This window comes from Pinus tabuliformis, chromosome 2_1, assembly GCF_031772625.1.
Source record: "Pinus tabuliformis cultivar Carrire ecotype Pingquan chromosome 2_1, CPIR1, whole genome shotgun sequence".
Classification (NCBI taxonomy): domain Eukaryota; kingdom Viridiplantae; phylum Streptophyta; class Pinopsida; order Pinales; family Pinaceae; genus Pinus; species Pinus tabuliformis.
Genome location: NC_142299.1, coordinates 404,743,306 through 404,771,057, shown reverse-complemented (window position 1 = coordinate 404,771,057; position 27,752 = coordinate 404,743,306). Strand labels below are relative to the sequence as shown.

The 27,752-nt window shown below is 35.4% G+C and overlaps 1 protein-coding gene across 1 annotated transcript; it reads right to left on the bottom strand.

Annotated features, from left to right (window-relative positions):
* Nucleotides 1–3,045: 3,045 nt before the first annotated feature.
* Nucleotides 3,046–4,159, bottom strand: LOC149200596 (uncharacterized). The gene has a single exon (XM_089399601.1). The coding sequence runs from the start codon at nucleotides 3,888–3,890 to the stop codon at nucleotides 3,159–3,161; it is 732 nt and encodes a 243-aa protein (XP_089255727.1). The 5' UTR covers nucleotides 3,891–4,159; the 3' UTR covers nucleotides 3,046–3,158.
* Nucleotides 4,160–27,752: the final 23,593 nt, after the last annotated feature.

The following is a 27,752-nucleotide window of genomic DNA, read 5'->3' as shown; positions in this document are numbered from 1 at the left end:
CATTTAATTCAAGATCTACCGAGAACCTAGAGGAATCAAATCTCTTTGAAGTGAAAATCTTTCCTCAAGTTTTACACTTGCATTTTGAGAGATTTGAACCACCTCAATGCTTGGTGATCAGGAGTTAAAATGGGTCTATGCTAGTTATAAGCCAATTTTGAACTATGAGTAAATCATAAATCTAGAATTGATTATTGGCAAAATTGAATAACAATAAAAAATTAGATAACAAAATTGATTGTTTAAACTATAAACAAATTTTCAATTTTTTAACTATAAAATAAATTAAAAAAAAATAAATATCACTTATTAAGTATTAACAAAATTGGATAAAACACAAACTTTGATTTTTTTAACTATAAATAAATTTCTAAAAAAATCATATATTTCAAATTAATTATTAATAAAATTAATAAAGTTTATAAGTAAATATCATATATTTCAAATTAATTATTAGTAAAATTGAATAAAGATTATAAGTAAATTTCTAATACAATCATATGTTTCACTTAATTATTACTAAAATTGAAAAAAGCTTAAGCATAAACCGTACTAATTATTCAACAGCTTAAGATAAAGTCTTAAGAACGTTTTGGGTAAAAAACAAACTGTCGAAACAACGTTTTATAAACTTACTTAATTATTACTAAAATTGAAAAAATCTTAAGCATAAACCGTACTAATTATTCAACAGCTTAAGATAAAGTCTTAAGAACGTTTTGGGTAAAAAACAAACCGTCGAAACAACGTTTTATAAACTTTAACGCAGGTCACAAAAGACGGTCACTTCAATTTTTCAAACGTTAAATACGGGTAAAATAGCTCGTGACGGGCAAATTGCCCGTCAAATTCCATCACTGCATGGGAGTGATTGGTGAGGGTAAAGAGTAAAATTCGGCTATAGATACCCTGTCGAAAGAGGAAATAAAAAATGAGCGGATAAATGAAACTTGAGGGAATAGACGCTGATGGGATCTTGAAAAAGGACAGATGTCAGACCATAGAAATAGAAAAAGTTTGACAAAGTTTGGCCTCAGCATTTTCAAGAAAAAACGCCTATCAACCTAAACATGAAGCATATGAAGCATAGAACTAACCACATGAAGCATGTGATAGTATGCAATTACATGAAATGTTTTTAGAAATCTCATCTAGTGGTTCCTACAACTCTCACATGTATATTGAGTATTTGGTGATAGTATTATGGCAACTATTAAGCAACTATCCTCCATGTATACTATTACGCATTTCCCCACCTTTTTGTCTAGATCTAGGAGATTTGTGACGGAGTCTACAGTAAATCTCGAAATCAAATCTGACCCCAAATTCTATAGCTCACAGTGAACGACCAACACTTGAATCTCTATTGCCAGTTCTATCAGATGGGGAAAATAATCAATGAGGGCATTCATTCAACAAGGATTTGTTGGTAATGGTGATCCTAGGATTCTCATCCCACAAAGGATTTGCATCACCCTCAAGATCGACCCTGGTCGAGGACTTGTAATGGGGATTGACCCATGGACTAGCTATCATTCTTAGCTCTAAGAGCATTTAGTGTTATTTTGCTAGATCTTTCAGGTGATTATGATCGTCATTTGACTCATTATTCCTGGAGCTAAAGTTCATGTAGTAGGCCTTACCATAGAGGGATGCAGTTCTCATGATTTGAAATTCTAGATCTATTTTAGTAGCCTTATGGTTTTCATCTTCCATTTTTCGTCGACAAACTTAGGACTTTGTGGAGCTTTGATATATTTAGGTGTGCTAATTACATAATCAGAGGTGCCAATATGAGATTTTGGGCTCCTAAATTCAAATTTTGGTATCCTCCTAGGGGTTTCATGTTGAGTTGTTTATTTCATCAAATTGGAAGGGATTGTTTGAATTCCAATTCATTTGTTTGAATGTTTCCTTATTCACTGATTATGTTGAATTTGTTCGTGAGAAACTTTTGATATATCATATCTAAAAAATCTATTTCCTTAAGAGAGTTTGGATTTTCTGTGATCTTGTGAGTTCTTCAATATCTCCCCAGCTAGAGAAACCCAGACCAAAATTTGCAAAAGATCAACTATTTAAAGCATAATTAATTAAGGAAGTTGAAGCCACAATGTTTAGCTAAGTTAATCTAGACTTAAAATATAATTTAGTTATTTTTTATGATTTTTTATTATTTCAGTAGTGTAAATTGCATAATAAAATATTCTTTTTTAAATATTTATTACATTTATCAAACATTTAATTTATGTAGATGCACTAACTTAAAACTAAATTTCTTAAAATTACTTCACTTTATATATATTAAATACCCCATTCTAAAAGTTTTCTTCTGCTTTTTCAACCTATAAAAATAAAATTTTAAAATAAAAAAACCAGTCATCTCATTTTTATCCAATGACCATGATAAATACCATCAATTCATAAAATTCGAACCCCTGGTAATTTTTGCTAATCTCCTTCAGTGAATTCTTTAATATTTTAAATATAATAGTAGATTGTTCGAAACCTTAAACGGTTACTTTGCCCCTCCTGCGTTTTATCATTCACCATTGTCACGGAGACGCTAGAAGTTTTGAATATAATCCACAAAAAAATATAAGTACTCACTGTCGAAAATAATCACGCTGCATGATATTGCATCAAACAGAGGATAAAAGTACAGAAAGATAATTGAAAACCATGTATCATTTATTTTTATTTTTTAAAGAGATGCAGATATTGGTGACCGCTAACTGCTATGTTTTTGTGGCAATAGTATTTGAGGCATTGCTCTTTTCTTTGTCTCAATGATGGGTTTAACTCCTAGGGTATGGAGGATAATTAAATCAGTGACAGTTATGTTTCCAAAAGAATATAGAGGAGAATTGAACCAAAGACTTTTAATTGGAAGATGCTGTAAAAACTAGAGCTCAAAAAAATAAGATAAAATGATAAAATCAGAATAGATGACAATCAATCATTTTTATGAGTGAAATTTACAAGACAATCACTATAAAGATGACTTCAGACTTACAAATAGATACTCTGGTCCTGAAGCTTAAGTAACTTACATATAGATATTCATGTCCTAAGTATAGAATAAATCTAAATTTATGTTTATTGTAAATTTAAAAATATTTCCAAAATATTACTACTTCATGAGCCGAAGAGCCCACTTACTGCTCCACTGATGATTGACTGAACCCAACCTGCTCTTTTATCGCCAGATGTGCTGCTCCACTGATGATTGACCGAACCAAACCAGCTCTTTTATCGCGAGATGTGGGTGTGGTGGGACCCATGGATGCAACTCGCTGAATACCATGCTCTGAGAGTCCAAAAATGTCATTTTTAGCGCAGCTCGGATCCACGTAAACCTTACACGCCACATCCTCGCACCGATATCTCCAACCACCGCAACGGATGTAACCATCGCAGGCGCTGCAAGTGTATGCTTTCCGCTTTAAATCACCCGTCACAATTTTGAGTTTGTGATTTGCGTGCCCACCGTAGTCGAGTATTTTAGGAAGCGCCATACACAAGGGATGGAGCCTTCTGTTACGCCTTTCAGTTTCGAACACAAAACCTTTAATCACCTCGCAGCAGGCACTGCAGTGGTGCCTCAGAAACGTCTTGGAACGAAACTTGATGATCACGTCTTTGCGAAACGGGTGTTGGATGGCATCTGGGAGAGCGGCGCAGACCTCGTGCAGAGTGAAATTCTTACACTTAGAACCAGAAGAAATATTACACTTGTAACCCCTGTTGGCTCCGTATTCTTTGCAGCCGCTGCATGTGTACGCGGGAAGACCCTCAAACAGCAAGAGCTCATGCTTATGGCGGGTGGCGTTAAACAATACTTGTTGTTCATCATCTCTGGCTGTTGGATTTGGATTCGGCTCCGCCATGAAGGAGGCGCAGTCTCAATTAACGACAGACCTATTCTCCCTCTCACTAAATGCGAAGGTGGACGATATTGGGATCGCTGGGCCAGAATTATGGCTGCATCGGCTTATTTATATAAATTGGGGGAAGAGCAGCTTTCAACGCTGGTGCTATATCGCCCATATCTCAGGACTTATAGCCAACGTAGGTTAGTGTTCATAACTGTGGAGAAATCAACAGAAACGAAATTTAAGAGATAGCACAGCTGAAGGACAATAATTGATAGAAAGTACTAAAGTTAGTAAGTGCGTATCAAAACAGGCCACTTAGGGTTGGTTAAAATCAACTAAACACCATGCAACATGCAACCTTTTAAACACCATGGTGCAAGCAACCTTTTAAACACGCAACCTCACGAGTACATCACAGGTGACGCAAATATCAAATATTTTAGGAGAGAGTTTCGAAACAGTTTCATATCATTTTGACTTTAAGAATGTGTCTCGTGTTTAATGATAAAGTCTTGAATATGGCCGTATTTATTCATCCCATCATTAACTTTAACTGACAGATATCAATCCTTGCACGCATGGTCCCCTGAAGTGAGTTGTTTATAATGTGATTTTTTGGAATCCGGTGGAAGAAATTGAGGTTAAATTTTGATTTGTTGCAGTTAAAATGGTTTTTTAACTGTATATTTGGATTCAGCACCGTGGAAAATCCCTGGCCCTGGGACGCTTTCATTGTGCAGAAACTCCCGCCGAAAAAACGTTCAAAAAATCGATTTCCCTTTACTTGAGCTCCAAGTATTTATTTTAATTTTAATTTATTTATTTTTTAAATTTGGATTTTTTTTTTATATTATTTGGAAACCTTGCAACTCGTTTTTTTAGAATAGGGATAGTCTTTGAAAAATTTTGATGAATTTTTTTTTTATATATTTTTAAAATGTGTGATTGTAAATTGGAATATCTATAATACATTTGAATTGTGTTAATAGCATTTGATATTGATTTTTTATTTTAATGAATTTATATAAATTTATAACACTTATTATATATTTAATTTTTTTGAATTGTGTTAATTTATAATTATAATAAGGTTAATGGAAAAAGGGAGAAACTGCTCAGTGATCTGGAAAGCCACTACAGAGGCTTTCAAGCTTATTGAACAAGGTCTGGCTTGGCGGGTTGGGAATGGAGAAAATGTGAGGATTGGCAGGGACCCATGGGTAGGGTGCAGTGACGCTTTTGCTCTCCCACCTGGTTTGCTAATTCATCTGGACGAATTAGGAATCAGAAGCTTATGGCAGATTGCTTGCTTGGAGCGAACCTCCATTTGGGGTCAAGCTTGGAAGACAGAAGAGGAGCTCGGGATAAATATCAGGTGGAGAGATGATTGGCAAAGATTTATTCAAGAATTGATAAGATCAAATGTTAGATTACTAGACAGGCCTGATACTTTGATGTGGGCTCACGCGGAATCGGGGAATTACTCTCCCAAGGCAGGATACAACTTTCTGATGAAAAACAAAGGTTGGAATCTCCCGGTTTGGTGGTCGAAACCTCTGTTCAAATTAAAGTGTCCTAAAAAAGCCAGAATTTTTTTCTGGTGTGCTTTAAACCATAAGATTCCTACCTGGGACGTCCTTCAATCCCGTTTCAAACAGGGGCCTGGCAGATGCCCGTTGTGTTGTGAGGAATCTGAAACCATTTCTCATCTTTTTCTCTCATGCCCTTTTACTAGACAAGTTTGGTTGGAAGCGGAAAGGCTCATAGCGGTTAAACTAAAATGGGAAGGAGATAATATATCTACAGCTTGGGATTTTTGGTGGAAGCACTTTCAAGAAAAGAACCTGAGGAACCTGCCACCAATCATTTGCTGGGGGATCTGGCTTGCCAGGAACCGAAGTATTTTCAGGGAATCAAAGAATTCTGAGGCAGCCATTGCCATCCAGAGCAAAGCCATTCTGGATAGTATCCCAATAAAGGAAGAACAATCTAGTGATAAGCGGAGAAAGGAATTCCGAATCAGAGAGGGGGTTCCCTGGGCCTTTTTTGACGGTGCAGCTCAAGACAATATCACGGGGGCTGGGATTAGTATACACTTAAATGCATCACATACATTAAAGGCCTCAGTAGGCATTGGTGTGGGCACAAACAACTTTGCGGAACTCTCTGCACTAAAGCTTCTCCTCTGTTGGCTAATTCATAAAAATATTCTCACAGTTCAGATTTTTGGAGACTCCATGAATGTGGTTAACTGGGTTTCTGGGAAGTTTAGATGCCAGCATTACATTTTGCTTCCATTATTAGAGGAGATACAATCTTTAATCCATCATTTTAATGTTTTTTATATTGATCATATATACAGGGAATTCAATGAAGAAGCAGACGAGCTTTCTAAAGCAGGTTTGCAACAAGCTGTGGGCATTTGGAGGATAACTGAACAGCAGGGGGATCAGATCCGTATGACGGATCTTCCCCCCTATGGTTGACTTGGTTCTCGTTTCTCTTTTTTGATCTCTTGGTATATGCTCTGTCTTACCCGGATTATGGTATCATGTGGCATATGTAGCTCTGGTTTTCGTTTCTGACTCTAAAACTATGTTTTGGTGCTCTTTCTGAAGAGCAGTATATGACAGTCTTTTAACTGTGTATATGGGCTGTTTTCCTTATGTAAGGAGGCCCATGAGACTTTTAGTTTCTATGGTTAGAACATCTCTGGATATGGCTGCCCGGGCAGCGTACAGTTTGCTTTTTGATCAGCACTTGAATGGGGTGTCAGTTGATCCTCCTCAGAGGAGTTCTTTGCCTTTCCCCAGGCGTTTATGTAGCTGAATGTTAACTCATGTGCTCTGTAACTTTTTTTATTACTTATAAAAAGAGTTCGCTTTTTTCCTTGGAAAAAAAAATAAGGTTAATGGATAGTGGTAAAGTAGAGTAGCTTTTTTTTTATTGCTAATTAAATGATTAAGGTAGTGTGGGGTCCGTGTTTTGTTGTTATTTAAGAATATTTTGATTTCACAATTGTTTATGTAATTTATCATTATTCGTATATTCGCACATACTTTATCTACACTTTTATACTTCGTACTCTGCGCAATGAAAGCCACCTCTGCACTCCGCACAATGAAAGCTTCCTCTGCACCTTTGAGGAAACATAATAGAACAACTAAGAAAAAACAGAATCATGACAAATTGAGACTTTTTACGGAAGGCATCAATGGGTGCTGGCAAACTTGCACATTAAGCTTTTAGCACAGTTGCAGTCATGCAGATGTATATTTGTTTAAAGATATTTTTAATTTATAGTTCCATTGGAGCTATCGATATGTTGGCACAATTAAGACCGTGTCAAGTTCGTGCTTTATCATTATTCGAGAACACTCTGCTTCCACAATTGTCGTTATTCTCGTCTCTGCACACTTCTTCCATACATCTCCGCCTTGCAGATGATTTCTTCTACACATGCACTACTTCGCACAATTGTTTCCCGCATTTGTTATCGGTATGTCAATGCCAATCGTAGAAATGAAAATATTTTAACTTTCTATGTAGTCATGTGCTCATGTATTTTGATTAATCCTTCCTGAGGTTAATTTATTAAATCATAATTGTATGCATTTGGTGTGATATCTTTTGTTATTTTTTTTACACGCAATTATGTGAGGAGTGTGGAGGAAAGTGAATGCAAAGGAGTTTGTGTTCCTTGCTATGGACGCGAATTCCCCGCACACACTTTATCCTGCACTCCCTTTCTCCGCACACCAAAATAGAGCTTTTGTGAAGAATCAAATACAATCCCAATGTAACCGCCTCCTCCCACATTCACCCACTTTCACCAGTTTCCCCGGGGTAAACATGAGCTGACGCTCACTATGATAAGACTCAACCTCCTATATGACCTTAAGGAAATGGAGTCAACAACTTAAGACCTTACTAACTTCCCTCAAGTGTTACATGCCCTCCAGGAGCTACCCAATCCCTTCAAGTGTCCAACCCCTAAGCTAACTCTCTGTTTCATTGACTTAGAGCCTCAATCGCTCCTTGACAAGACTTCCAAGCGATTGTAAGCCTCTAGTCGCTCCAATAGGCCTACTACCTAGCGACTGTGGACTTTTCTAGTCAATTCTATGCCATCGACCCCAAATTCTAAGCCACCTTTTCAGGGCTAGGACTCAGGCCTTTGCCCACAACTCAGTGAAACTTCCAGGACAAGCATTCCATCAAACACATGGTGAACATACAACCTACATGTCCTGAATGCAAATCTGAACATAGTGATCTAAAACTTATCTGAGGTTTAACAAGAAGGACTAATGCCTTTTCACAATAGCTGTCATAACACCATTTAAGCCACACATTCATTAATTAAAATGTGATAATATCCAAGGTTAAATATGTCATATTATAACCATGCTTATAACTAGCATATAACTAGATAGATAACAATGATAGAACAACCATTAAAGCCACATAATAACAAGTATAATTACTCATCAAATACAAGAGGGACTTATCTCTTATGGATTCGTCTACGGAGGCGAAGGAATTGCCCAGACGATCAAAAGTGGCTGGAATCCGGGCAAAACAATTTCAAAAAAACTTGTAGATGTACTGTTTGAATCATTTTTTTGATGTTGGAAATGGATTCAGCACCATTAAAAATCTCTAAGGCACCTAAAATTACGGAATTTGACAACTTTTACTTGGATTTACAAAAATCCCTGCCGATTTTTTCAAAATATGTCCAGAATTTCCATAACTTTAAGGGAAAAAAGCATAATCGTTAGATTATGACATCTCTTATTAACCATATGAAAAATTCAACCAAGTCAGGGACTTCCTGCATGTACCACCCGACCATAGATTGGGTTGAACCAAATCTTTCTTTCAACCAATCACCCTTGTGCCATATTCCAAGCATGAATGTCAAATCTCATGGGATAAACCAATCCATAAACAACCAAGGGAATATAGAGGTTTAACCACCTCCACCCTCACCATACCATGATCTCACCTAAACCGATATTGAGGTCACAAAACCAAACTAAGCTTGGATCCCTCAAAATTCCTTCACCATCCCTTGAAGAATTTTCATGTCTCCACCCACGTATTGAGGGATTCCCAAAGAAAACCATCTCTACCCAAACCCTTGGGATTTTATTGATACCACCTCACCTGGATCCAAAACCTTCCGACAATCCAAAGCTCAACTAAGAAATAATCCCATCATACCATGGTTATCTGGAAATGGAAAGGAAATTAGGCTAAAACCATTATCGAAACCCCCGGAAAAACCCATGTCAATGACAACAAATAAACCAAATACACACATGCATATACCATGCATGCCAAAACCAACTAGGAAAGCATACATGCAACCTATTACATGCAAGTGTTCCCATTGAAGCTGCTTGATTGAACCTTTCCTTGCTTGACCCTTGCTTTCCTTTGTTTTCCTTGTCCTTCCTTTAATTTCCTTTTCCTTCCTTTGCTTTCCATGTCCTTCCTTTGCTTTCTTGATTTCTTTCTCCTCTTGGTGCTCTTCTCCTCTCTGAGACTAATTCCAAAACTGAAGTGACAAAAGGCCCCAAACTAATGCTCTGATGTCTTTTTATTATTGATGCCTCTAATTTATTCATTTTACTTAATTTTCCTTCAATTTCCTCCTCACATGCAACCTTTTGCCTTTCACCTCCCTTTTCTCCTATTTTCCTTTATTTTCATAAATAAAATACCAATAATGCCTTTTTCCCGCTTTAAATTCTTTGTCGTTTCCTTTTCCATCAAAATGAATAAATTAAATTAATTTTATATTAATATTCATTAATCCTCTCTAAACATATAACTCACCAATATATCATATACAATAATATTTTACCCAAGATTAAAAAATGTTAAAAAAAACACATTCTAAATAAACAAATGAAATTAACTTTATATTAATATTCATTAATCCTCGCTAGACATATACATTCATTTGCATAATGGCCATACTTCTTACAGTAATGACATTTGACTTGAGATTTATCATACCTTTGACTTTGTGCTTTATTTTGGCTCGGGGCTTGACTTGGATTTTATTTGCTGCCCCTTCCACTTGAGCTTGAAGGGTTGCTTCTTCCACCTCTGTGTGGGCTTCTTCCTCCTCTGTGTGGGCTTCTTCCTCTTCCTCTAGCATAATATCTTCCTCTGCCTCTACCTTGACCAAATGAAACTTGTGTCTTGAAGGAATGCTCCAATTAGGAGCTTGTTTCTCTATTCAGACTATGTACATGAGAAATCAGCGATGCATGAAGCGCATCCACTGAGAACTGTGAGAGATCCTTTGTCTCTTCTATGGCCACAACAATGGGATCAAACCTTGATGGAAAACTTCTCAAAACTTTCTCGACTATTCTCCTTTCTTCAAGTGTCTCACCATGAGACATGATTTGAGTAACCAACCCAATTACATGTGTAAAAAATGAGTCCACATCCTCAGACTCTTTCATACAAAGTGTTTCAAGGTCTCTTCTCAACATTTGTAGTTTTGCTGTCTTGACTTTTGCCATGCCTTGGTAGGTTGTCTGGAGGGTGTTCCATGCTTGCTTGGACTTCGTTACTGCTGCAACCCTTGGGAAAACACTTTCATGAACTACTTGATAAATGTAGAAGAGGGATTTTTCATCCTTCTTCATGTTGTCCCTCAACAAATCCCTTTCTTCTTGAGACAAGGCATTGTACGTTGTTGCATCTGCCGGTTCTTGAAAACCATTCTCCCCCAAATCCCAAATGTCTTTAGAAGAAAACATGGCCTTCATTGTAATGGCCCAATAATCATAATTTTTGCCATTAAATTGAGGTATATGACTATTATTCAAGCTTGTGCTTGATGTTTCCATTTCTGAGTGTAAAAAAACTTTCTACCTACTGGTAAATACGCTCCAAAGCAAAAACAATTTTCCCTCAAAACAAATTTTTTGACTCCTATTATTATCTAATTTTAAACTCGCAGTTAAGCAAGACACCAAATTATATAATAATAATTTTTTTAAAAATATTTTCCAAATTAATATATATTAACATAATTATATTAATAAATATGGTTGATATATAATGAAAATTATCATTTTTTTTAAATTTATAATATAAATATTTATTATATTCTATATAATATCATTTTTTTAATTGAAGAATTTACATTAATTACGTTACATAAATGTAAAACCATAAACAAAAATTTAAAAATTTAATATTTAAAATTCCATATATTGATATAAAAAAGATAATAAAAGTATTTATAATCCTAAAATAAAATCTTTAGATTAAAAAATAATTTACCCAAAAAAATACTTATTTAAATACAATTTTTTCAACTCATTTAAGTAAAATTTTCATTTATTAATTACGTATTTTAAATTAATATAAAAATATAAGAGAAACATTATATTAATAACTATATATAATTTATGCCAACTTATTTTGTATAATATTAGGAAGACTTTGCACTTCTGCAAGTAGATGAATTGAACCGTATATCCACGCAAGGTGCAGCGTTTAGTGCTGGGCGTGGGTCGCAAAATTTATTGGGAGGTGTATTGACATAGCTGTGCCCGTGCGTAACAATTCATGAAATTACAATGACGTAAGATGAACGTGGTTCAATGGAATCTAGAGGGGTAAGAGCTAACGAGCTTGTTATAGGGTATTAAATGTCTGTTTATATGGTTTTTGATAGCCCGATAACACACGCGCGCTGTGATTAGATAAATAAAAAATAATGGCGGTGTGTTATCGAGCTATCAAAGGCGCATGTAAGCGGGCATTTAATGCCCTATGGCAGGTTCGTTAGCTCTTGCCATCTAGAGGTTGTGTCTCACATGTCGTAGCTTAGGAATTAAATTAAAAGGGTCCCACCCTGTGCGCAATGAGCATCTTTTGAAAAATTCTAAGACCAATTCCATGCCATGGCTGCTCCTTTTTCTATATTTTGGTTTTTGAAGTTGAAATTTGGCAAATAATTTTTTTTATTAAAATTATGGGTTTTAATTATCTTCTAATAATAATAATATAATCTTATTAATATAATTGTTTATAAGAATCTTATTTTATAAAATATCTACATAGTTAAACAGAATTTTAATTTTTTTTTTTGTTATTTATGATGATGATGGTGGTTAACATCCACTACCACCAAAATTTGGCCTGTCATACCTAAAGAAAAGAATTATTTAGTTTGATTTAAGATATTATTCTTATGCTCAAAAAGCTTGGAGAGAAGCCTCCCGAACTCACTGTAATTTTGACAATGTAAAAGGCTAGGAAGTTCAGTATTGCAACAAAGATTTTGAAACTGAGACCTTATGTAGTTGTACGTAGGGCACTCTAAGAGGAAGTGATTTTCATCCTCGATGTTCATATTTTCACAGAGATGGCAGAACCTTTCCATCCATGATGTTACAATGTAAAAGGCTAGGAAGTTCAGTATTGCAACAAAGATTTTGAAACTGAGACCTTATGTGGTTGTACGTAGGGCACTCTAAGAGGAAGTGATTTTCATCCTCGATGTTCGTATTTTCACAGAGATGGCAGAACCTTTCCATCCATGGTGTTTTAGGAACTGCCCAACGACCCGTTTCACTATGGAGCTCATGAGAGTTTGTTCTAATCTTGGCTATATTAATTTTCTTCTTTTAGCTAAGTTAAAATAGAGATAATTTTGATCTTCTAGGGTGGGGTTGATGACCTCCTTATAATATCTTGATTTTCTTTTAGTTGCTAAATCTTTCTCACACAACATTTTTTCTTTGAACTTAGAAGTAACAATATTTTTAATGTTATTAATGTTTTTCAATGCAATATTCTCGTCGATCTCCCAATGGTTTAACTAGGCCCTGGTGTCTTTATACCAACCTCGTTTGAGCCTTAGGTGGTTTTGCCTGGAATTTAAAGCTAGCTTAGGAAGTCTATGGTCTCCTATGTTATTGAGTTTGTCCTTGTACAACAGAAGCCTAGTCATAGCTAGGTTCTCGATAGGGGAAAGACCCACTTCTATAAGGAGAATAGGATAGGGTATGTTGCTTTTAATTTTTAGGTTATACATTATGAAACGCTTCTGGATTTGCTCAATCTTTCTCCAAGATTCTATAGAGATGCTACAACTCCAAACCTCACATCCATATAAGATAACCAGAGTGACTAAAGTTTCAAAGAGCAACTTCTTTCTATCCCACATTACGAGGTTTTCGTTTTACAATTATTTTCAAGACCAAAATATTCTTTCCATCCCCCATTAATAATTTTCTCAATGCTATAGTTCAAGTTGAGCTTGTGATGAATATCAATTCTTAAGTACTTGTAGGAAGACACTTCCTCCAAATTACTATTGTCATACATAAATATGAAGAGAATTTTCAACTACCAATTTAATATTTAATTAAATAACTTTAAATAATATCTTTATCAACTAATTTGAATAAGCATATATCAAATCACAATTTTTTTTAATGAATATATTCCTCAACTCATATAAAATAATCTCTTATATAAAAAAAACATATGTATGTTATTTTATATATTATTTTGCTTAAAAAAAAAGTGAGAAACAAATATATATTATTTTAAAAAATTACGCTATATAATAATTTTTCAATAAAATTTAATATATATATAATTATATCAATATACCTTTCATAAATGTATTAATTTTTTTTATTATTATAAAGAATAATATTATGTATTTGATTATATCTTATTTTCATTTTATTATATATAGTTATATTTTTAAAATTGGCATATGTAAGTGATGATATTTCTATTTTTTTAATATTTTTTATATTTAATATTTAAATAATTTTTAGATTAATATATTTTAATATTAAAATATGTTTAATAAATTACTATTGGTTTTGATTTTTTAATATTTGAATAAGTCTAATAATTAAACACATAGTTTTTTTAAACACACTCACCAATATATCATATACAATAATATTTTACCTAAAATTAAAATATGTTTAAAAAAAAAACACATTCAAAATGAAAAAATTAAATTAACTTTATATTAATATTCATTAATCCTCACTAAACATATAACTCACCAATATATCATACACAATGATATCTTACCCAAAATTAAAATATGTTTAAAAAGAAAACACATTCAAAATGAATAAATTAAATTAACTTTATATTAATATTCATTACTCCCCCTAAATATATAACTCACCAATATATCATATACAATAATATTTTATCCAAAATTAAAACATGTTTAAAAAAACACATTCAAAATAGATAAATTAAATTAACTTTATATTAATATTCATTAATCCTCTCTAAATATATAACTCACCATATATCATATACAATACTATTTTACTCAAGATTAAATTAAATTAACTTTATATTAATATTCATTAATCCTCCCCGGATGCGGATGATTGAAGGGATGGGACGCGTGATCAACCGCGGTCACCAACGAACTATGCGTAGAGGAGCAGTTCACACATGGGGGCAGGGACACTATCAGTTGCGCGGGATTGGGATTAAGGACATTCAGCAGGGGAGCATAAATGCTCCGTTCACCTCCACACGCAAGGCAGGGTCCAGCTCCTCGGCTCCCATAAATGCGACAGTAATGGTGGGAGGGCCTCGAGGCATAGGCATGTGTGTTATATATGGCTGCGGGATGGGATTCACAGTGCAAATTCAGGGTCTGTTCCATTTGTTTATGCAGCCTCTGGAGCTGCTGGCCGCTCCAAGCGTTTGCCTTTCTGTTTGGGCTACTCCCCCGCCTGCATATGGTCTTCCCGTGACTGTTCTGGAATTCAATTTGGCGTTGAGCTCTATCCCAGCCTCAGGCGCAGAATCTCTGTTTGGCCCTGCAATCATGGTTCGGCCTCGACAGCGAATGCTCAGTCGTCGAGGCACCTCCCGAGGAGGATCTTCGTGCCCCCCTGTCGACGAAGACTCTCCCCATTGCTGCCATTGCCATTGCCATCGCACTCATGGTGCAAACCCCCTTCGGTCCAGTCAATTCCTGGATACCAGCGCTCCTGAATCCTCTTCCTCGCCCGCCTTTGGCTCTGCAATTTTCAACTTCAACAGTTCTTTGAACCGTCCCCGGATCAACGCCCATGTCTCGGTGCTCTTCATTGAGGAGACCCATGATGAAAGCGATTCCAGAGACAATCGGGGGACGATGCCAACTGATGGCTCCGCGAGAGCCATGGAGACTCCCTCTGCAGATCCTGTGAATGTTTTGGAAAGCCCTCTTGCTGGTCCCTCGGGAGCTCAGGAGGCGATGATCAGCCAGAACGAAGATGTCAAGATGGAGCCCGTTCCGACAGCTACGGAGGAGGCTCATGACATGGCAGAATTCGGGTGGTGCAGGGTAGTGGAGGAGGATCCTGAAGACTAGACGCGACTTCTTACCAGGTCTCTACGGCCCGTTAGTGAGGGCATTCGGCCACCCTTGTTCTTTTCGGATATGCTCTTTTATCAAAGCTGTAGTGTTACTGTCTCTGCGTCAATGCTGATGAGAACTAGTCTATGTTTGGGTTCTGGAATTTTTTCTCTGTGGCTGGGAAAGATTTTGGCTCCCCTGCGCGGGATTAGTTTGTTGTTCCACTAGCGCCCCTGCGTAGATTGGTTTTTTGATCTTGTTAGTCCTCTGAGACTGCGGTCTCTGCTGTTCCATGCTGCCATTATGTCCAAGCACAATAGTTTTAACGAAAAAAAATATATTTATTAATCATCCCTAAAGGGATAACTCACCATATATCATATACAATACTATTTTACCAACAATACTATTTTACGCAAGATTATGGATAAGAGTACGTTGATCTCAAACCACCACGTAAGATCTGATGGTATCGTTTTCTTTACCTCAGCGATAAAAAAAACGTAAATTTAGGTTAAAAGACAACCTCCAAACCATTATATCAAAATACGTCGTGACAACAAATGATAAGGGTATTAGAGTTTCATATAACTTTTTATTTATTTATTCTTTAAATAATTTTAGGATTTTATTGATAATTCACCCATATATAATTTAAATTATATCACTGATATAACAATAAAATATTAATTAAATAGATTTTAATGTTAGAACATATTAAATTATAGAGTTTTTGAGCTATATAGTGCGGGAAGAACTTCTTTGTGACCAAAACTTATCCATAAAGGAATTTTAAATTTCACACAAAAAAATTCGTAAGGTCCTTCGATTACTAATAAGGTCTTTAACTCAAGTTACAAAAAAAAAGGTGTGTATTTTTTAATTAATTTGTATATATATTTATATGTACATAATAAGTTTTTTCGTAACGTAAAATTTATTCATATTTCATATAAATAATAAAAATAGATCTATATTATTTCTATATGTTAACAATATTTTACATAGAATTTGTATCATATTTTTGCCTTTCATAATACATGAAAACAAAACACATTAATCATTACATAAATGATAAGTCTTCCAAAAATGAAGAAGAAATCATCGTATCTTAAACATTCATAGTATTATGAAATTATTAAATGATCACAACAGCATGAGTATTCATTTCTATTTCCTCTTTTCTATAACTTATTTATTGACGCGAGAGATTCTTACTAATGATGAAAAGCAATCTGCCTTTTTTTTTACTTATATATTGTTGACCCAACTATAATGCTTTCTTTTTAAATCTCCAATTCTATAACTTGAATAATCTTGCTAATTTTGAATCTTTTATCTTAGTTCCAAATTAGTTATCTTAATTACCCCAAACAACTAAAATTAATCTCTTTATGTACTTTGAGAATATTTCATCAATACCATAGTTTACGTGCAAAATATAGGGAATTTATATATATCCTAAAAGGAAAAACCCAACATAATTTCTATTTGAGTTTTTAAAAAATACGATGCAATTTCCAATACTTAATAAATTACATACAATTTCAATTACTTAATAATACTATTTGTATTACTTTAAAAGCATGAAAAAAGAAGGTGATGCCATTGGTCTCAAACTTAGTCAAATAAATTCAAAAAGCATGAAAAAGAAGGCGATGCCATTGACTCTCAAACTTAGTCAAATAAATTCGATTTAATATTCAAATAACATCCCTATCAAGGAAAGATACCAGAGTATGGTGTCCATAAGTGATTGGCCATAATTACCAAAATTCCTACTATTTGAACTAAGGATTCCATAAGTGATTGGCCATAATTACCAAAATTCCTACTATTTGAACTAAGGATTCCATAAGTGATTAGCCATAATTACCAAAATTCCTACTATTTGAACTAAGGATTCTTATTGTTGCCATTGCATATTGCATGAAAGAAATCAAACTATGCATATTTCATGAAACAAATCAAACTATCCATATTTCATGAAACAAATCAAATAATATCTTTTCAACCTACAAAAAGACTTAAAATATTCTTTTCAACCAAAAGACTTAAAATAATTTTTTCAACCATAGTCCAAACAAACAAAACAAAGTGTTCTTTGACATTACTACAAAACAGAGTGTTCTTTCACACTATCCAAACAAAATTACTTCGTGCAAAACAGAGTGTTCTTTCATACTTTCCAAACAAAATTATTACAAAACAGAGTGTTCTTTGACACTATCCAAACATAATTACTTCCCGCAAAATAGGTTGGTGTATTGTAGAGTGAACATTAAAATAATAATAAATGATTTAAACTCATTTCAAAATCAAGTATTGGCAAAATCACCAAAAATCCCAGTGTATAAAATGTTTAATAATATCTTCCTTAAAAAATTATTTCATAATAATATTTTTTTACAAAAATAATAACTTTAAACTACATAATACAAATGGATAAACCATAAAATCTCATTTGGCAAGAATGCATATAAAAAATTACCAACATTATAAAAGATTACCAAGATTAACAATACTTTTGGCAATAATGAAAACTTCAAACTACATATTGAAAAGGGAGGAATCATAAACTCATATTTTTCAAGAATGTATATATAGTAAAAGTTACAGAGGATTACCACACTAATTTATCTTGTAAAGTTTTATAGTAAAAGTTGCAAAACATTACCATGCTAATTTATCTCAAGCATTAACTAAAGTAAATGTAACAAACCAATATATACACCCATCAAGCTAAAATCATTATCCACCTTTGTATTTAATGATAAGACTTTCTAAATTAGCACACTCAGGTTAGTAAATTATCCACCTTTGAATTTGATAAGACTCTCTAAATTAGCACACTGACATTAGTAAACAAAAAAATAAGGACAGATATATGCTTTTGTTTTCTGCAAAATTCTAAATTAGCACACTGACATTAGTAAACAAAAAATAAGGGATATATCTTTTTCTTTTCTGCAAAATGAATAAGCATTACATTTCAAAGAATACCTTCTTTTCAGCAAAAAGAATAAATGCCAAAAGAATAAGTGTTATATATATAGAGCAGGAACAATGTACCTAGGGCCTCCAAAAGAATGATTGCTAACTCTGAAACAAGACTTTTGCATAAAACTATTATTAAATGAAAGATAAATATATAACCATAAAGAAAACCGACTAGGTGTAAGGAGTACGTCAGAGAATATGAATATGAACATCATCTCTTCCAGTTATAGTTTACATGACGTGGTTTGTTTTCTTTTTACTCACTTGAATTACAAGATTAAATTGTAATTTTTTTTTCTTCTCCAACAAAAATTAACAGAATATTAACTCTTCTTCAATATAGGATTTCATGAACATAAATGTATTAACAGAATAAGAACTCTTCTTCAACATATGCTTTCATAAACATAGATGTCTAATAAAGCATTAATCCGAAAATTGAAAATAAGAACAGTAAACTTATAATAGATAGAAGATATATAGATTACAATTAACATTACCTCGTTATCCACTCACGACCCATTTAAATGAAAAATTACTAATTAGAGCCGCTATTCACCCATCAGTTAAAACAAAAACATATTCTTGTAGTTCTATAATTTCAACATATGTATAACCAAAAGAAATGAGTGGTAAACCATTGACTATGATCAGATCTTTTATAACAACCAGAACTATTTTAAAGGTAAACTAGCTACATGTTCATCCAAGAAAGGTTAATTAAAGGAAAATATAACAAACTGAAAATTTTACCTGAAACTCAATCATTCTACTTTGTTGAGTAGCTCTGCTCGCCAAATCCAACAGACAAGTGAGATTTACCATCGAACCATACCCAATGGAAACTTTTTTCCTTAGAACCCCCGAGCTTTATGGGTTCACAAACAGTACCAACTTCAACAATAGTGAGAAATTTTGGGCAAACTAAGGAAGATATCCTATGTTCGTCTCACACCACTTAGTCTCAATCAACAAGGATAAATTACTAGAATTTTAATTTAGGAATTGGGTAGTCCTTTTGGCACCATTTCCCTACTCTTTCTAATCTTGCCCTTATGGGGAAAAATCCTTCAATATTTATAAGCATGGAGTGGAGTGACACTTCACCCCCTTCATGCAAAAATTAACCAATTTTTTATCTATTAAAAATTGTAATATTCACCACTCCCTATGGTGGCACCTCTCCAAATTTTCCCCTTTTATCTTATTTTATTTAAGTACCTAAATTATGTAATATTCACCGCCCATGTGTCTACTTAAGGATTTTTCTTACTATTTATTTTTAAAAAGTAGATAACTAATATTTTGCATTAAAATAATATTTATTTTGAATAATCCTCTAAAGTGGGTAAATTTGATTTAATTTAACTTAACGTTTAACTTAGATTAATTCACCTAGTTGATGTAAGCCCTTAAGTGGTGCTTTTTAGTCAGAGAATAGGGATTTCACACCCCTATTGTGCACCTCTCCTCACTTTTCAAGACACCACATCTTGGTAGAATCAAGACTCCATGCCTTGTTCTATTCCAAATATCCAAGTCTCCACGCCTTGATCTTTCGAAAGTTAGGACTCTGCGCTCTAATATTTCCCATAGATTCTCATTTATTCCTCTTTCAAGAGACATGGTTTTGCCCAAGGTATTGGTTGTGAGCTCATATGCATATGATGATCTGTTGGCAAGGCCTTGTTTTCCCAGACCTGCACATCATAACCTCATAGATTAAAAGCATCAAAAAAATTCATAATGGATTTAATTCAATCACATTTTACCTTAATGTATACATGACCTCCATAGTCATTTGAGCATCATTCTCGACAATAACTAAGTTCCTTGCCAAATCCTAATATATACAAGGCCAAGGATGTACAATCATATACATCATAAATCATCAACAAAATTATGGTCCGTTAACTAATCCACATAGTAGCTTCCAAAAGTATGTCATAATCTTGATATAAAACAAAAGGAGATGTAAATCAACATAGATATGATACACATAATCAATCATAGCCACAAATAAGAGGAAATATAACTATGTATATAAAATATATAACAGTATTGCCAAATCAAGTGATCGATCCAAGTCCATAACATATAAGGCTGTCATATATAATCCGTCAAAACATCACCCTCAATAGGGGTCATAAAACTGTACTAGGCTAAATGGGATGCTACATACTCCCCTTCTTGGAGAAAACTTGGCCCGAAGTTTGATCAAACAAAAAGGGAAACTAAAGATGCATAGAAGATGCATCGTCCCAAGTGGCAAGGACTATACAGGTCCCATTGGACCTTTACATGGTCCACCATGCAAGGACTGAGCTGTTGAGTTCGATGGCCCAAAATGTAAATTGGTTCTGCCTTCAGAGCCCCCTCATCTATGTAACAACCCTGGTTAAAAAATCACGTAAAATATATAAATACCATAGATGATGGGACACTTATTCCAAGTTGAATGGTGGGGAAAACATCCTCGTGGGTGTTGATTCGGTTTAGTATGGATAAGGAAATTAGCAAAGGAAATGGCTAGGGCTTTGGAAAGGAAAAAAGTAATTTTGGCACATTTATTTATAAAAATAATGGAAATTAGGAGAAAAGGAAGGTGAAAGGTCACAAGTTGAAAGTGAGGAGGAAATTGAAGGAAAATAATGGAAAATGAAAAACATAGAGGCCTCATTGATAAAATGGCTTATGAGGATCAGTTGGTAAGCTCTTGGCTCAGGCTTAGTCAATGTAACCATTTGTTAGTTCAGTTTTGGAGCTCTCTCATTATTCTCTCTCTCTCTCTCTCATACTTGTGGAGACTTAGATTTTTCTTGAATCACTCTTGGAGCCACTAGGACATTTTTACCAACGTTCAGCTTGGAATACATGTCCCATGACCTTGGTATTTTTTTTCCTTTATTAACTTCATTACATGAACTTTTAACTCGAGGTTCTTACAGACCCCTCCCCCTTAGGGGAACACCGTCCCTGGGGTTGTTACAGACCCCTCCCCCTTAGGGGAACACCATCCTCGGTGTTCTATGACACCTACAACCAACAAAACCATTGAAAACCAAAAGCATAATGCCTATGGAGATTTATAACTTAGCTCGTTGCAGTATTTGCAATGACAACCTACTCAAAAGAAAAAACCATCATGACAACCATATCACTTATTGGAGCTTTATAAACAACTCATTATGGTATTTATAATAGCAACCATACATAAATATGTACAAATACCAAAAATTCATTTGCCTCCACCGATAAACAATGAAGGATACATAGCCTACATCTGATCAACCATATTCCATGTAGCTTCATCCGGCCCAAAGTACTTCCTGTGCACTTTAACCTGCTCGATTGGTTTGTTCCAGAGCATGAGTTGTTTCCGCTGCAATTTGCACTGAGGTTCCAGCTGGAATGCTTCTTCTAGTTCCACCTGCAATACAAACCGATCAATAACATGATCAACATCCTTTACATATCTTTTAAGAAATGAAACATGGAAAACATCATGGACTTTCATTGTCAGAGGTAGTGCAAGTCTGAAGGCCACTGGTCCAATTCTCTCAAGGACCTCGAAAGGCTTGCAGTATTTTGGTGCCAACTTGGCACTACCCAATCCTTAAGGAGCTCCTCTTGAGCTTGATGTGCAAATACACATGCTCCCAAACCTAAAACTCCAAAAATTCCCTGTGTTGGTTTGTATAACTCTTCTGTTGGTCTTGTGTTTCCTTTAGATTTTTCTTTATAACCCGCATTTCCTATTCCATTTCTGCCAGCATATCTAGTTCAACAAATACCTTGTTCACTGGATCGCTCCAGCTAATGGGAGTATTACAACTCTACCCATATAGTGCCTCAAACGGACTCATCCTCAATGATTCCTAATAATCATTTTTGTAAGCAAACACAACCAATGGAAGGTACTCCTCCCATATCCCTTGCTGGTGCATGACATACATCCTCAGTATATTCTCCAGAATCCTGTTGACCCTCTTTGTCTATCCATTTGTCTATGGATGATAATGTTGTAGATCTGATCCGAAAATATATGAGAATAGAAAATAACCCAAGAATAACAAGATCAAAATAGATAGAAATGCTTCTTTATTATCAAACCCTTAAGGTAGGGCAACACCATACATTCACTCCTTAAGGAAGGAGAACACTCCACAAGCCATATGCCTGTTCATACAATATTCCTTCACTATTTCCCAAGTGGAGTCTCTAGCCTCTATATAGGCCTCATACATACAATACCATGGGTCATTACCATGGTTCCCTCATACCATCAACTAATACCATGGGCCCATTACATTATTATTAACTACTTGTGGTCCCTTACATGACATGGGTTAACCACCTTATTTATTACTATGGCCCATCCCATTATTACATTATTACCTTGGGTACCTCCCTTGGTACCCCATATTATCCCCCTTAGGTATATAACATTCCACCCCCCTAAGCATGTTTCGTCCCCGAAACATGGGAAGAACATAAACAATAAGATCTACTCAAAAGAGTAGTCCACTGATACCATGCACGTGCATCTAGCCATCCAAGAGAAAGATGAACCCTCGATCTCGCTGGTGCCTCGCTCGCTTGAGATGGAAGTTGACCATGGCAGCTCTTCTATGTTGATGTGTAGTGGGTGGATCTTCTCTCCTCGCTATCCGTCATGTGGCTACTTGGTTTCCATCTTGATGGTTGTCTTGCGGGGTGATGTGGGTGATGATATGTTGAAGTTTTAACTCACAATGGCTTTTTCTTTACTTCACCCTGCTGTGGTGCCTGTTGTGGTGTCTTATTTTTCAATATGACTTCAACCACTGAGCCCTCCTCTGATGTATCATCACCTGTAACCTTTTCTTCTTCAGCCTCTGTTTGTGTTTGATTGTTGATCATCAAAGGCTCATCATCTGATATGTCAGTCCCTAGAACATCTTCCGCTTCAGCCTCCATGTGCTCTACCCGCTTATTGATGGAAATATCTTGTAATGTAATTTTCTTCTTTTTATACTAGAGCTTCAGGAATTTCTTCTGCACATTAATATTGATAGTACCCACAGATTCCATCCAAGGATATCTCAAAACAACATCCATATTATCCATCTCTGAAGCATAAAAATCACCATGCAACACATATTTATCCATAGAAATCTTCAAATCCTTGTACACTTGAACATCCTCATTATCAACTTGTTCAGTTTCAATGTGTTTTGCTGGAACTTGCAATCTTTTTGCCAAATTAACACTTATAAGATTTTGCTTGCAACTAGGATTTATAGTCACAACGATTTTCTCCTTCTGAATCAATCCATGAACCTGCAATAAGGATATACCAGTAGGAAATAACCCCACATGTTTCCCCTTATCTTGTTTTCTAGTCTGAGACCATTTGTCCATAAGGAGTTTTTCCATTTCTTCATCCGAGAATTTGGACAAGGCTATATGGCCTAGTGAGTTCCACCATATGGTGGCCTCTTCTTGCAAAAAAAGTGGTACCATAAACTTCCATCTCTCCTGAAATATTTTCTTTAGGTTTTGTATGAATTCTTCAATAGTAGGGCTATCATCTTTTCCAGTAAAAGTTTCCATGAAGAGAGTTTGAAAAAAATTCACTTACTTGGCGAAAATTTGAAATGGTCACAATTCCTTCAATATTGCTCAGAATCTCTATTATAACTTGTTTTTAGAAATGGAACAATCATTCTGCATCTGCCCATGTGGTAGAAATTTTGATCCCGACACTTGAGATTTCAGATCTGTGCTGTAACTTTCCCGCCGTCACCAAAATTTCTGCAAAAAAGAGCTGATTTTAAATCAGCGATATCTCCCTCATCCGGACTCCGATTCGACTGATTTTTTTTTTGAAATTGGGTATTTTTTCCCAAAGAATCCAGATATGCAATTAGAGTTTGCAGATCTTGTACTAGGATGTCTAGATCTGCGTCGCAAAATCGCTGCCCTGAAAATTGTCTGAAACCCCACTAATTGTTAGATCAATGATATCTCCTTCATCCGGACTCCGATTTAACTGATTTTTTTTTTTTGAATTCGACTATTTTTGCACAAAGAATCCAGATCTGTAATTATATTTTACAGATCTTGCACCAAAATGTACAGATCTAACCTGCAAAAAATAAAAAAAAAATCTCAACTGTTTGCCCAAGAAAGTGCTCTGATACCAATTGTTGTAGATCTGATCCGAAAATATATGAGAATAGAAAATAACCCAATAATAACAAGATCAAAATAGATAGAAATGCTTCTTTATTATCAAACCCTTAAGGTAGGGCAACACCATACATTCACTCCTTAAGGAAGGAGAACACTCCACAAGCCATATGCCTGTTCATACAATATTCCTTCACTATTTCCCAAGTGGAGTCTCTAGCCTCTATATAGGCCTCATACATACAATACCATGGGTCATTACCATGGTTCCCTCATACCATCAACTAATACCATGGGCCCATTACATTATTATTAACTACTTGTGGTCCCTTACATGACATGGGTTAACCACCTTATTTATTACTATGGCCCATCCCATTATTACATTATTACCTTGGGTACCTCCCTTGGTACCCCATATTATCCCCCCTAGGTATATAAAAGATAAGTTTTACTGAAGACCAACTCCATCCCCAAACCTACAAACAACTCCTTCCAAAACTTGGAAGTGAACTTAGCATCCCTGTCTGACATAATATTCTTCGAAACACCATGCAACCTCACGATCTCCCTGATAAAGACCTATGCCACGTCACTAGCTAAATAAGTAGGCTTCAATGGAATGAAGTGAGCTACCTTTCTCAACCTATCGACCATAACGATGATAGAATCATGTTGCCTCGATGTCCTTGGAAGACCTGTAATGAAATCTATGGAAATGACCTCCCATTTCCATTCTGGAATCAAAATAGGCTAAAGCAACCCACTTAGATGCTTACACTCTACTTTCACCCATTGACAGTCAAAAAATCTAGCCATAAACTCTGCCACTTCCTTCTTCAAATTCAGCTAATAGTAGAACTTCTTCATTGTTGTCAATGTCTTCTGATCTCCTGGGTGACTTGAACATGGCTTGACATAAAACTCACTCATGATAAGCTTCTTGAGTTCATTTTTGTCTGACACATAGATCTTGTCTCTGAATCTCACCAAACCATCTACCATGAGATGATAGTCCACATCTTGATCACATGTACCCTGTTGTAACATGTTCATAAGCTCCCTGTACCAGTCATCCTGTTGTCTGGACTTTAAGGTCCGACTTGTAAATCTATCCCGTATGAGTTCACAGCTGCAACATGGTTCATCTGCACTCTCTTGATGACAGCATCTGAAATCATGTTCTCCTAACCCTTAATGTATATGATCTTGAAGTCAAACTCACTGAGCATGGCCAACCACCCAGCCTTCCTGAAATTCAAATTCGGTTAGTCAAACAGATATCTCAACCTACTGTGATCGCTCATCAATACAAACCTCCTACAAAGAAGATAATGCCTCCACATCTTCAAGGCATGAATAATAGTTGTCAACTCAAGATCACGAGTCACATAGTTCTGCTCATGCTCATTCAGTTTCTTGGACTCATAATACACCACCTATCCCTCCTACATCAAGACTCCACCAAGTCCTCTTTTGCAAGCATCTGTACACACTACGAACTCTTTATCTAGATCTGTAATATTAAGAACTACGGAATTTGTCAACAACTACTTCAACTGCTCAAAACTGTCTACACATTCCTCCGTCCATTCAAATTTCTTACCTTTTCGTTGTAATGATGTGATAGGATATACGATTTGTGATAATTTCCTGATGAACCTCCTGTAGTAACCTGCTAACCCCATGAATGACCTTACTTCATCCACATTCCTAGGAGCTTCCCACTCCATGATAGCCCTTATCCTTTCTGGATCCATTGTTATGTCTTCCTTGGAGACAACATGTCCCAAGTAATGTACCTCTTTCTGAAAGAAGACGCGCTTGCTAAGCTTGGAATACAATTGAAGCTCTCTTACCAATCTCAATAATGTTGCTAAATGTTCAACATGATTTTCCTCATTCTTAGAATATATCAATATATCATCAATGAATACAATCACAAACATGTCCAGATAAGGACACAATACACTATTCATTAAGCATATAAAAGTAGTTGGGGAATTAGTTAAACCAAAAGGAACCACAACAAACTCATAATGCCCATACCTGGTCATGTAAGTAGTCATGTAGATGTCCTCCTCTTTGATGCGTACCTGATGGTATCCTAATCTCATATCAATCTTTGAGAACACTGTTGCTCCTTTCAACCGATCAAACAAGTCATCAATCCTCATCAATGGGTACATTTTCTTGATCGTGACCTTGTTTAGTGACCCGGGAAATTTTTTTTTGGACCCTATATTAGGTTGGGAGAACCTACCTATGGTTTTCGGTCCATGGTTTTGGACGTGATGGTTTTCGGTCCATGGTATTGGATGCTTCGGCATGTATAAATATGTATTGTAACATTGAAAGAAATATAATGAAAAATCAAGTTAGTAGTCCCGGTTTTGGGATCCAGGGGAAAATATTTGTGTATATGTGTTTTATGTGTTATGCTCTCACATTGTTTATTTTCTGTGTTTTAGAATTCGTATGCAGGTAATTTCTGTACAGGGTTAAAACCTACATTTGGTATCAGAGCTATTTTGGCTTCAAGGGGACACCTTTGTTGCTGAGGGGTTTCGCTCGGGCCTGTGGTAGACCCTGTTCAGTGGGAGATTTGTGAGATCGATTCTGGTGGTGAAAGAAGATGGCGAGCAACGGAAAGATAGAGATCGAGAAGTTCAATGGTCAGAGTTTTGAGTTGTGGAAACTCAAGATGGAGGATCTGTTGGTGGATAAAGATCAGTGGATCATGGTAGATCTAGGTACTAAACCAACGGGAGTGACCGATGAAGAATGGAAGAAGTTGGATCAGAAGGCAAAGAGCACAATACGATTGTGTGTCTCAAATTCAGTATTGTTGAATGTATCAGGGGAAGCTACGGCGAAGGCTTTGTCGGACAAGTTAGGGACTTTGTACCAATCTAAGTCTCTGGTGAATAAACTGTTCCTGCGGAAAAAGCTGTATAACCTGAGGATGAAAGATGGAGACTCAGTGACAGAGCATCTGAACGCATTTAATACTATGGTAAGTCAATTAGCATTTGTTGATATTAAAATTTCAGATGAAGATAAGTGCATCAGTTTGTTGTGTTCTCTACCAGATTCATGGGATAGTCTGGTTATTGCAATAGGTAGCAATGCAACTGATTTGTAGTTTGATGAAATAGTCTCAGCCTTGCTGAGGAAGGAGATGAGACGGAAAAATATGGAGAGCCAAAATGGTGATGCCTTGTCTATACGAGGATGGTCCCATAATAGAAACAAAAATAAGTCATCGAGTGGGAGATCTAAATCTAGAGGGAGATCTAAATCTCCAGGAAAACCTG